This window comes from Cavia porcellus, unplaced genomic scaffold (assembly GCF_034190915.1).
Source record: "Cavia porcellus strain 051 isolate PalLab524CR breed Dunkin Hartley unplaced genomic scaffold, mCavPor4.1 scaffold_27, whole genome shotgun sequence".
In the NCBI taxonomy this organism is placed as follows: Eukaryota; Metazoa; Chordata; class Mammalia; order Rodentia; family Caviidae; genus Cavia; species Cavia porcellus.
This window is the reverse complement of record NW_026947510.1, coordinates 18,842,524-18,855,044: the sequence shown is the minus strand read 5'-3', so window position 1 is coordinate 18,855,044 and position 12,521 is coordinate 18,842,524. Positions and strand designations below refer to the sequence as shown.

The 12,521-nt window shown below is 44.4% G+C and overlaps 1 protein-coding gene across 1 annotated transcript; it reads right to left on the bottom strand.

Moving 5' to 3' along the window:
- Positions 1-4,820: 4,820 nt before the first annotated feature.
- Positions 4,821-12,165, bottom strand: LOC101788588 (sperm motility kinase 2B-like). Its single transcript, XM_063237961.1, has 2 exons — positions 5,455-12,165; positions 4,821-5,172 (listed from the first exon to the last, which is right to left on the bottom strand). Exon 1 carries the CDS (start codon positions 7,246-7,248, stop codon positions 5,668-5,670), a length of 1,581 nt encoding a protein of 526 aa, XP_063094031.1. The 5' UTR covers positions 7,249-12,165; the 3' UTR covers positions 4,821-5,172; positions 5,455-5,667.
- Positions 12,166-12,521: the final 356 nt, after the last annotated feature.

Sequence of the window (12,521 nt, the reverse complement as noted above, 5' to 3'; positions counted from 1 at the left end):
GGGAGACTAATAAGTCTCTGTTGAGCCAATTGCCTCACCTCTGCTCTCTTGGGCAAAAGGTAGGTTTTCTGGGGTGCCCTAATGGCTACTGAGAACAACTGGCAATACCCATAAGGAACCTCCTCACCTCTGATTGTCCAATTGGGGTGGGACAAACGGAAAACATGGTTTTGGCATTCTGGATCAGAGGCAGGTTTTATCTGGATGGCACACTGTTTTTTTTGTTTTTGTTTTTGTTTTTTTGTCCCAGGGTGGGCCATTGCCCACATGGCAGGCCACTGTTTTACTGAAAGTACATACTTAACAAAAAAAGGCTTTTTCATAGGTAACAAAAGTAATTGTGCCGCATAATCTCCCAGATATCCACAGCACATGCAAGAACTTGTATTTTATCTCTATAATCACCAGTCACATTAGGCATAATAGTTATTTCTTTTAAATTTAGATCAGCTTATTGTAGTAGAAGATGAATTTTTTTTCTCTGTTTTTTTGCAAGCAATCAAAATCTCAACTTTGTCTTTATAATCTATAGCATTCCTGGAAATTCCCCTCCCCCAAACTCACAATATTGCAAATCATCCTGTTGAGCTCTTTGCTCTTGATAGCCATAGCACAAAAAGCATTTTCTCTTTTACATTTTTATTTTAAGACAAAACCACTTTTTAAAATTTATTATCAGTCAATTACTTTTTCTCTTGATTTTTAGGTTTTGTTAAAACCTTTAACAAAATGCTTGAAATGACTTTCTTTTAGTAGTCTAAAACTTATGTAATCATTTTATTTCTTTTCACCACATTAAAATGCTACATTTTAAAAACTAACTTTTTTAACTGGCTCAATTATAGTATGACCTGGTTTTTACTTGCAAAAGTTAATATGATTTTTAAAAACCATAAATATACATATATATGTGCACATATATTCACATTTTAACCATAAAGAAAAATACATTTAAAAGGCATGCCGAGGTTGCAAGTAATCAGTTGAGGATAAAAACATTAAACAAGGTGCCACAAAAGATAAAACCAACATTAAAGATATAAATGAAGGTTTTTCTGCCCCCAGTTTGGCAAGCTAAAGGAAATAATTTTTGTTATGAACCTTGAGTCCAATAAGCCACATTGATCCTGCAACAGAAATGGACAACAAGCCCCTAAGTTAGTAAAAAAAAAATTTATCAGTACCAGGGATTGCTGGGTGAAAACGGGCCCTAAAACACAAACAGGCCCCAACACCCCACATGGGCGTAGGTCCCCCACATAGGCCTATGCCATACACACAGCCCCAGGTCCCCCACACAGGTCTAGGCCATACACATGGGCCTAGGTCCCCCACACGGGCATAGGCCACACACATTACAAGTAGGCGAGAGCCCCCAGAATCCAGTGCAGAAAAAGCGCGAGCTTGTCTGCAGTCACTGTGCACATTCAAATTACAAATGGGCAAAAACCCCTACACGGGCCGAAGCCCAAAGTTACGAATGGGCCCCAAAAGCCCTAAATTACAAAATGGGCAAAAAGGCCCCTGGAAGTTGTCTCATTTTATCTGCAGTTACAAATGTGCACACTCAGATTACAAACAGGCAAAAAACCAAATACTTACAGATGTTAAGCCAATCGATCGGTGAAAAAATAATTTGGAGGGGTCCCCCAGTACTCCCAGGTGAGCCCCTTAATCTTGTAATCCACAAACAAGCCCTCCAAAGCCCAAACTCGAATTCAAAAATGGGCATACATATTTTTATTTTAAAAAAACAGCGCTGATTTATTTTATCCTAGGCCCACTGACACAGTGCAGGTGGAGCTTGCAAAAGCTGTGTGTCCCCCTTAAAGCTTTCTAGCTCTTTTGTAGAGAGCACAGTTTATAAAAGGGTTATGGGGGTGGATCAGGAAATCTGCTAAGGAAATGTTTTCCTTAGCAGAGGACAGAGTAGCCTAGCAGTAGTTAATAAACCTTTGTCAGCTTATTTTAGTACCACATCTGTTATTTGTAGAGGGCAACAATGGTTAACATATCAATTAGCTTAGGTTCCCAGGGATTTACAATTTTTTACAGAAGGGAGTATTGATTAACATATGAGGTCACCCAGAGGGGGGTGGGGGGGGTCCTCATACAGAACAGTAGGTAGCATTACAGGTACTTTGGCATTATACAAACATAAGGAAGCTCTTTTTGCTAGTATATAGCATTAAAGAAATATCATGACCTTTTAATTTTCCTGTGTTTAAACTTGGATTTATATTACATTTTTTGTTTGTTTGTTTGTTTGTTTGTCTGAGACAGGGTCTCCCTATGCAGTTCAGGCTGGCCTTGAGCTCACTTTGTAGCCCAGGCTGGTCTGGAACTCACAAGGATCCTCCTGCCCTAGCCTCCTGAGTGCTGGGATTCCAGATATGAGCCACCATGCCCAGCTGATTTACATTATTTTAATAAAACTATATGAGACAAAGCACTTTAAAACAACGGGCAAATAGCAAGCAATTATCAAAAGTAACTGGCAAATATAAAAGCAAAGTTGGAGGCATAAAAATTTGTTACCTAAATAAGTCCCACTTGAGAGTCTATGAAGCAAAAGCAAATTCTCACCTCTTTCCAATGATCTCAGTGGAAGACCTCCAAATGATATAGGGGAGTGAAACTCCTGACCTACTATGTCAGGAGGAGCAAAACACAGTTGACAAAGAATGCCCTAAAGGGGCGACACCAGTTTCCCCAGCACTTCTCCAAAGAGGTGCAAAGCTTAAAACAGGGTTTCTCAACCCTGTTCTTGCCTGTGTACATTGTTCTCAGCTTTTGTATTTTTCTCTCTTTTTTGGTCCTGCTTTTTGCTCCTGTTTTATCACTCGTTTTCTAAGGCCTGGTAATCTCCCTTTGTACTTCAGTCTTCTTATCTCTCTTTTATTTTTCTATATTTTCTTGGTATCCCTAATAAATTTTCTCCCTTTAGGGTAAATTGCTCTATTGAGTATATATATTTACTGTATATAATATTCTGCTTTGCCTTAGATTTGGCTGTGTAACTATAAATCTCATACCTGTGGTTAAAGCAGGCATGTTCTTGGTCAAAACAGCTTATCATTTCCTGGCCTGTGCTGGATGCAGTTGTTATTGCAGACTGTACTATTTTAGCCAAAGTGACAGAGTTATTGGCATCAATTGATCTTCTTTGAACAACACCACCTCGGTTGTCTACAATCCTGTAGTCCAAAACCAAAGAACTGGTTGCTGGGCCAAACAGGCACAGCCCTTCATTCCTACCGAACTGAAGAGGCAGAGCTGGGGATGGAGCTCAGTGGCACAGCTCCTGCCTGGCAACCACAATACCCTGAGTTTGATTCCCAGTACCAAAAAAGAAATTCCATAGTTTCTTGTTTTGAAAAAAGAAAAAAGAAAAGGCAAAATCTTGGGAAAATAGACTCCAAAGCCAGCTACCCATACAGAACATCTCTGAAAAAGTAGTCATTTCCTAAAGAGGTCCCAATGCTGGCAATAAGCTACTGACTATAAGCAATTTACAAGCCTCAAGGCACAAAGCAAGTACGAAAATAGAAAGTGAGAAAATACAGAAGCAAGATGCATGATGACATGTGTTATGTGCATGTTCCAACTTGCCCTGAACACTCTGGTTCAGATCCTGCCCCAGATGCTGCAAACACAGACCACAGTTTGGAAGTCATCAATGTCTTCTCTTTACCAAACGTCACTGTTCCCACGGTGGCAAGCAACACCCCCATGTGCGGAGATTTCTCTTGTTCCAAACTCTGTCCCCACAACACGCATGCCTGTGTGCCCTCGAGGCTGGATGTTAGTCTCTGTTCAGTGACACAAGACTTGGCAATGTGCTCCTTTCAAAGGCTTGCAGACACAGACTTGGGGACAGCATTCAGAAGGCCAGGGTTTGGGTCCATGTCTCTTCATGGGGATGTGTGGGGGTGATGGTAGATGACCAGTTGCTCTTCCCAGAACACACCCTACTGCCAGGCACAATAAGAATCAAAACCATGAAGTCAGAGAAACAGTGTGAAGTTAGAGGTGTGGAACAGGCCAGAGTGGTTGAGCACTGCTTATGTAGGCAGGGTTTGATCTACTCAGGCTGTTCCTTTGTGCCAGGAGCAGGGCTCTGGATAAAACCAGGGCAGTGCTCAGACGCCTCAGATCTTTTGCATCCTTCACACATACACTCACCTTGTTAGAAATGTCAGGCTTTCTGGGGTTCCTGCCCCTCTCCCCATCTTCAAACTCTCAAGAGGCCCAGAAGCCCCAAGGTGAGGGCACAAAGTTTTCCCAAGACCTTGGAACCCAGCCCTTCCTTGGCACTGCTGTTCCATCTTGCTACCACACGGTGGCAGTGGACAGCACAGCACCCTTTTTAGGGGCAGGGAGGACCCCAAAAGAATGCTGCAGGGATCACAAAGGTTTGTAGAGTGAAGAGGGTACTTGATGGCTGGGCCTAGGATCTAGGGACAATGTCACACACCTGCTTAGGAGCAGGGCTGCAGCGGCTCCCATCATGAATTTGGTGGATGGAGGCTCAGAGTAGCCTTGGCATGTCCCCTGGCTGCTCACAACATGCACAAGTCAAGGCTTCTGTGTGGTGACCAGGGCTGACCACAAGGTTCTGGCCTATGGAACACATGGCATTGCCTCTCTTTGCCTGGACTCACCATCCTCGAAGTGACACTAGGTGTGTTCTTGGCAAAAGGCCTTGCACGCAGGCCTGCTGAGAGGCGAGCACAGAAGACTCAGAGATGCCCAGGCCCGAGTCTGTAGGATCACGCTGAAGCTGTACTCGGAAAGTTTCACCCAGACACAGACCCAGGTCTCCCTGCATCCTCATGGGAGGTTGTGGTCAGGTCCATGGTGCCCAGCCCTCCCTGTCCCTGGGGCAGCCTCCCTCAGACAGCAGGATACAAGCCAGGTGACTCTCCCCCCTGCTCCTCCTGTCTTCCTCTCACTGGCTCTCAGCTCCTGGTGCCTGTGCAGCCTTCCCATGCTGTGCACCAACCCCTCCCTCTGCTTCTCGCCCACAGGATGCACTAGTGATCTTGACTCCTCCTCTCCCCTCCAGCTCCCTACACAAAGGGCTGCAAGGCAACTCACTGTGGCTTCCACTTGTGTGGCTGACCTCGCTGTCAGGATGACCACATCCATAGGAGGGATCATGGATCTGCACTACAAAGGCAAGGAGACATGTGTAATGCACGCTCACTGGGAAACACAGCAGACAGTGGTGGCTGTGGTCACTCCAGCCTCCTCTGCAGCAGACCCCACTGCAACTCCTCCTACCCACACCTGGCCTCTGCCCACACCTGCCCTTCTCCCTCCCCTCCTCTCCTCCCTACAGTTCTTCCCTGACAGTTGAAAATGATATCGAGACACAGCACATTCTGAGGAAGCAGCCGGACCACTCAGAGTCCTTGCGTGACCTCTGGTTCTCTACTGCGCAGTACTTACACTGGGACCACCTTGTGTTTGTGACACTTGCATGTCGATACGGGGCAGCAGCACAGGGCCCTTAGGCAGTCTCTCATGGTTCTCTTGACAGTTTTCCAGCCCCACCTCCTACTGCTGACAGGGGCTGGGGCCGCAGTGAAGGCAGCATTTGGAGTCCCAGGGCTGTGCTGGAAGGACTCACCGGGAGAGGCAGGGTTGGGCTGCCAGCATGGCCTAGTAGAGGCACGGAAGATTTTCTTGATGGGAGAAGCAGGGCTTGGTTGATGGGATGGCTTTAGGGGTAGCAGGTCCTGGATGGTAGGACTTGATGGGAGAAGCAGGGCTTGGTTGACGGGATGCTTTAGGGGTAGCAGGTCCTGGATGGTAGGACTTGATGGGAGAAGCAGGGCTTGGTTGACGGGATGCTTTGGGAGTAGAAGGGCCTGGCTGGCAGGACTTGATGGTAGTAGTATGGCTGGGCTGGCAGGCCTTGGTAGTAGCAGCAGCACAACTTGGTTTGTGGGATGCTATGAGATTAGCGGGGCCTGGCTGGCCAGAGGTACCAACTAAGTTTGGACTGCGCTGGCAGGATGTGCGAGCAGGGGGAGTCCTGCTGATGTCAATTGGCAGGGAGACTGTCTTCCTTTGCTGGCCGAGAGGCTTCACCTCGGGGAGGAAGTGGCCAGTGAAGAGGCAGGGCTCACTCTCCCTCCTAGCTGGTGGGGCAGCTACAGGGGGAGGAGATGAAGATAGCAGATTTTTGTACGTGTCATCTTTGTTTGTGGACTGTTCAAACAGATGTTCAGCCTCACGTTTGTGTGTGGGCTTCACCTCAGACCCGAAGTGGAATTTCCGGAGTGCCATGCCCCGTAGTAGCAGGAAGGGCGCCATGTACCGATTGTATTTTCTGTACTTCACTGCATCAATCACCTTCAGCGGGTTGTACCCCTTCCCATCCAAAAAGTCCAGTATTGCCCTTTCTTTGGCTTTGGGGAGCAATTGAGGAGGTCGACAAGGGACAGATTCAAGCCGAAGCCATGGATGCTGCCTTACTTGCTCCAAGGTAGGACGCATGCTTGGGTCAGGGTTGAGAAGACCCTTAATTAAGCTTTGCACCTCTTTGGAGAAGTGCTGGGGAAACTGGTATCGCCCCTTTAGGGCATTCTTCATCAATTCTGTTTTGGTCCCACTAAATGGGCGTACCCCAGCGACCATCTCAAATAAAATTACCCCTAAAGACCAAATGTCCAGTGGTGGGCCTTGGTATTTCTTTTGTAAGAATAACTCTGGGGCAGCATACTGTAGGGTGCATCCACACGCGGTCACCTCCTGGCCAGGAAGGAACCTGAAAGCCAAGCCAAAATCGCTGAGCTTGGGGTGGCCTTCACGGTCCATTAATATGTTCGCCGGTTTCAAGTCCCCATGGATGATGCCGCTGTCATGGCAGTACTGCACAGCCTCCAGGAGTTCTCGGAATATCAGCCGGGCCCTTTCCTCCCCCAGCTTCTGTGTCTCAGCAAACTTGATAAAGCGCTGCAGGTCTTTCCCGCACGCATACTCCAACACCAGGAACATACAGGTACTATTTTCTGACACTTCCAGCAACTGAATGATATTGGGGTGCTGAAGGTCCTTTAGGATGCTGACCTCCCGTATAATAGCAGTAGGCCTCAACTTCTCCTTTTGAAGTACCTTCACAGCTACCAGCATCCCTGTGCTCACATGTTCAGTGAGAACCACCTTGGCAAAGTGACCCGCACCAAGGGGGAAAAGCATGTCATAGTCCTCAAAGAATGTTCCTGTGGACGATGACATGACGTCCAGCAAAGATGTTTCACACGCCACAAAGGATGCCTTGATGGAACTAGACTTTATAAAATCAATTATCAAAATTTCGAATCTCAAATCACCAACTACTCTCCAAACACCACTCCACTTCACCCACAAAGGGTCTCTGGGCTGAAAACCCTACCTTATACAGCTATCTGCTGTGACCTCACAGGGGATCTTGTGAAGTCATGGTGCCAGTGGGCCCAGGCAGAGCTGGTCACCTCCACTTCACCCCTCACACTCTTGGCCATGAGGGTCTTTTGTTTCTAACAGAAAAATGTTACAAAATGTCTTACTAATGTGAGTTATGGAGATTGACACTTGAGTTTTTGAAATTCAAACCTGTAGGATGCTTCAATATCCCTTTTGTTTCTGTTCTGAGAATCTGTTCTCAGCATCTGTAATACCTCTTACATTTAGAGATCCCATGATGTCTACACTCAGCATCTCCAGTTCCTTTTGCTCTTAATTCTTACTGGTGTCAAAGTGATGCTGCAACTTCACTTACATTAGAATAACGTAACGGTCAGTGTATAAAATATGACAAATAAATTAATGCCTGTGCAGCTGACAGCAATTCCCCAAAAACATAGTCATTAGACTTATCCTCAAAATCCTTGGAGAGCAGCGGCAAGCACAGTCACAGAAAGGACACCCAAGAGTTGGAGACACATTTATTTACACCAACGGGCACTGATTGGTACATTCCCAGAATATCAGGCCCTGATCTCTGATGGTCTGGGGCCTGTATAGGATAAGCAAGTGGGGAGTACAGGGGCAAAATGGCTTGTTGATTGGGGCTGGTTTATGCAGTGTGCATCACAGTGACCAGCTAGACATCACAGTGACCAGCCGTTTCTTAGAGTCAGAACTGTTACCTGGACAACTAAGAAACTGCAGTATACTGACTGGGGTGCGGGATATTCTGTTACAGGAGGACAGAAGGAAACAGATGGACATGTGCTGTGTGAATGAAACAGTGAAACAAAACAAAAAGCGCTCTCAACTAAGCATTTTACATCCAGCAAAACTGTCCTTAAAATGAGGGGGAAAACTCAGACATTCCTAGATGCAAGCACTGAAGAATGTCCGTCCTTCCTACTAGGCCTGCCTTGGGTAGAGGAGTCCCTTAGGTTGAAATGAAAGAACCAGCTGTGGTCCCACATGCCTGTGATCCAGCACTCAGGAGGCTGAGGCAAGATGATCACTGTGAGTTCAAGGCCAGCCTGGGCTACAGAGCAAGACCCTGGCTCACAAAGGAGAATTTTTTTGCAGGAACTCAAGTCTGAAGAAAAGTCTGTTAAAGCTGAATACGTGGACCTTCATGAAAATCAGGACTGGTTTTGTATTCTACATGTTAGAGGCTCACATATTGAAAAGAAAACAATGCACCCTGTAGTACTGTATTTCCTGAGACACATTGTGGCATACGTGGAGGAAACTACAAACTCACTCCCCAGATGTGGGGCAGCATCCTGTATATGGCTATGTTTAACTGCCACGGATTCACACCACCCTGGGGTGGCCTTGGGATTTTCAAAGTTATATCCACGGCATCCTCAAAGAAAACATAAATAGCTTTTACACAGGTGACGAGCCCATTGACTCCAAAACGAATGGCTCCTGCAGAAGAGCAGGACAGCTGCTCCTGGAGTGGGGACAGCCACGCCCAAGCCTCTCTCCCAGTCAGCAGCATTCGCAGACTGTGGAGCGAGAACCAGGCCTCACAAGGGGGTGGGCCCTGCCTGGAAACCATGTCATTTTCATTGCTTTGTTGGTTGGGTTTTATTCTTTCATTTTGTTTGATTATATTAAATCTGCAGCCATGAACAACTGTTCAAAAGATAGCAAGACGTGTTATGGTAGCCATTCTGGACTTACTGTGAGCTTGTTTTGAAGTCCTTTACTGCAGTCATTGTTTTGTGTTTGTTGTTTCTGCTCTATTCTGTTGTTTGATTTTTACCAGGTCCAAAGGTATCTGCAGCTATTTTGAAGATGATAGAGGCATTATGGTAACTATTGCTGATTTTCTAAGCTTTAAAGACCTGTATCACTTATACTGGTTTATCTTGATCGGTTTTGTTCTGTTTTGTTTTCCTTGGTTTTATCCTCTTTTTAGGCCAGGGATTTAACTCAGCAGCATAAGATCTGTCTGGCAAGTGTGAGGTCCTGAGTTTGATCTCTGATACGAAAAACATAAAATAAAATAAAATTTTAAAAAATAAAGAAGAAGAAGATGAAAAAGAGCAAGGACAAGATGCTGCAAGGCTCATGAAACAGCCACCTGACAGAGGCAAACTCTTGCAAGCTCTAATTCCCTTCTAATGAAGGGGCAGTGTCTTCCCAATCAAAAGCAGAGACTGGGAGACGAGATGGGAAACCTCACCCAATTAGATGCAAAGCAAGAAGGTAGAAAAAGTACAAAGTAAAAGTCCTCTGTGCCAAATACAGAAGAGTTGGCCACTCTACTGTTGGAGTGGGTCTTTGGTTAAGAAAAGGTTTCAGGAGACACAGGGACATATTAGAGTGTAGGTAGCAACATAACCACATGCAGCAGGCCTATCCTGTACCAGTAAATTTTACTTTACTGCAATAGCCAGCTGGGCATGTCACTACCTTCCCCTGAGGGACACTGGAAAGCAGTTTATGTGATTATCCACTTGCTGGGTCAAACAATGAGGTGTGTGAGCAAGTACAAAAGTCTCAAAATGGGATTTTCACCCACGTTGTGCTCCATCTACCTGCTTTTGTGTGTTTATTCAAGCATCAAAGAGGGTTCAATAATCCCCCATTACTCCAGGATTTGTCTTTTTAAAAGCTTTCTTTTGATTTTTCTGGTGGAAATAGCCCAGTTCTGTACAATGGCATGTGAAAACTATATCTTGGAGGAGGTCACAAGTGAATGAATCATCAGATTACTCATGCATGAATGATGAAGATGATCCATTATGACAAAACACTTTCATAACAGAAGAGTGTTGTGGATGGATGGATGTCGATGAAGAGGAGGAAGAGGACTTTGAAATTGGCCATGTGAGTCAAACTTCCTGGGACAGTGAAGTGGAGCAAAGATCAACTGATACTGATACCGACCTCCTTTGTTAAGATGACAAAACAATGTGAATACATATTTGACTAGTGAAAATGTTGCAAAATGGCCACATAACCAAATGAAATGATCTAATGTTAATACTAAGTCCAAAAATATAGTGAGGGACTTGGCAAGAGTGAAATGTATTGGACGAATGCTGATACTGCTATTCAAAGTTGGAAATTTTAACACATGAAATGTTACAAGATTCTGTGAAATATAGAGGTTAAAATTCAAGTAAAGTGTTCTCTATGCACCATTAGCCATATTCAAAAATGTTTTATGACATGGTGCTGAACTGAAAGCATTTATGGATCTGTGTGCTTAGGAGGGATTTCTCATAGTGATTGCAGGAATGTAAAGGCCTCATGGAAAATGATGGGTCAACTATGGCATAATGCATGCCCTTGTGCATGTGAGGACTTTTTATGCTTTCAATTTAGACATTTAGCCTTGAACTTAGCCACAAGGTGTTTATTCATAGAATAATAAACCAGATGATGTTATGAACAGAAATGTTCTTATGGTTTGGGGCTACAGTTCATATGAGATTATTTACAGCAGAGAAAAATCCAGCTTTTCTTGTCAGTGAATTATGTGAAGTACTGTGGAGTGCACTGGTGAGCTGACAGGTGAATAGGCACACACAGCTTCCTAGATCCACAATGATAAGAGGAAAACAAAAAGATCTCAACTGTGTCCTACAAGAAAATACAGGAAAACAAAACATGCTATCAGTGGAAGTGTCCCTCGTGTATGGAACATGCAAGACTGCCTTGGGTATGACAAGTGCAAAGACTGCTTTGGATATGACAGTTGAAGCAAAGCTTATTTATGTGGTAGATTTTTGTCTCTGTTTACATTGCAGTTCACGTAGGTTTCTATTTTTGATGTTATCTTTGATGTGAAAATATATTGATGTGTATTCTTTTTTTTTTTTTTTTTTGTCTTTTTCATTTTTTTATCGGTACCGGGGATTGAACTCATGACTGCCTACTTGCAAGGCAGGTGCTTATGGTGATGAGCTAAACCCCCAGCCCCATTGATGTGTATTCTAAAGGCACAACACACAGTAAGAATTTAAGAACTTCTTTTGATATTTTATGTTCCTGTTGGCTACACACTCTATAGCACAATAACCTTGACAAAACAGCAAAACCATTGAGATATCAAGTACATCCTACAAAAAGAGTAGGACAGCAAAACGTGTGCTCCCAGTGTGAGTATTATGTGTCTATGGAATACGCTGTGGTCATGTGCACAGACTGATTTAGATGTGATAATTGAAGTGAAGATTACTTTTTTGTAAATTGCTGTTGGTATTTTCAGTGTAATTTGTATAGGAATATTTTTGTTATTTTTTGTAGACTTTATGCCAAAAATTGTTGATGTTTTAAATTTTGATGCTTTATTATAAACACTCAATAAATATTAAAAATTCAATACTTTATATTTTTTTGTTTTTTTTCCTGGTAAGCCACTGTGTAATATAACAACACTTATAAAAGTAAAGTTAATAACTCATCAATAGAAATATTCTAAAGAATGAGTGTGTGTCTGGTAAACCTATGTTTCTGCACCTTTATGACAAAGTTAGTGTTATGCTCCTGAAATAGTCAAGACCAGGAAAGTTTGCAGGGATGCTGTTCACAGTGTCATCATCTAACCTTGAAGACTCCTCTGGAGGTTTCACCTACATCCTGCCATGCAGACAAGCTCTCTATCTACAGTTGCCAAATCCTGGGAGGCAACACACCTCCTGCAACTGGAGTTCAGTATTCTGTCTCTGAGGTGAACATCAGGACGGTCATACATGTGGCAGGCCCTGGGAGAACTCCTGCTCATCCTCTGAGAGTTCAGGGAAATCCCTGGGCACTGAGATCACTGCCCCTCTAAGCCAGGGCCTCCCAGTCACTTCTCCTGTTTCTACACTAACAGTGTCCAACAATCTGAAAGTTTCAAGGCCAGGGAAGCTAGAGAGGCCTTGCAGCCAGGCCATCCACAGTGTGTTTCAGACAGGACTGGCTGGGCTCCAGCGAGGGAAGTGGTTGCCCTGAAGTCCTGCAGAGTGGTTTTGAAAGAGAGTTTTGTAGGATATATCACCTGGGTTGGATGTTGCTTTCTTTTATGTGTTGAAATACCTCACTCCAAGCTCTCCTGGTCTTAA

Coding starts and splice junctions, on each gene's coding strand:
- LOC101788588 (XM_063237961.1), bottom strand. CDS start 7,248: ATGTCATCGTCCACAGGAACATTCTTTGAGGACTATGACATGCTTTTC.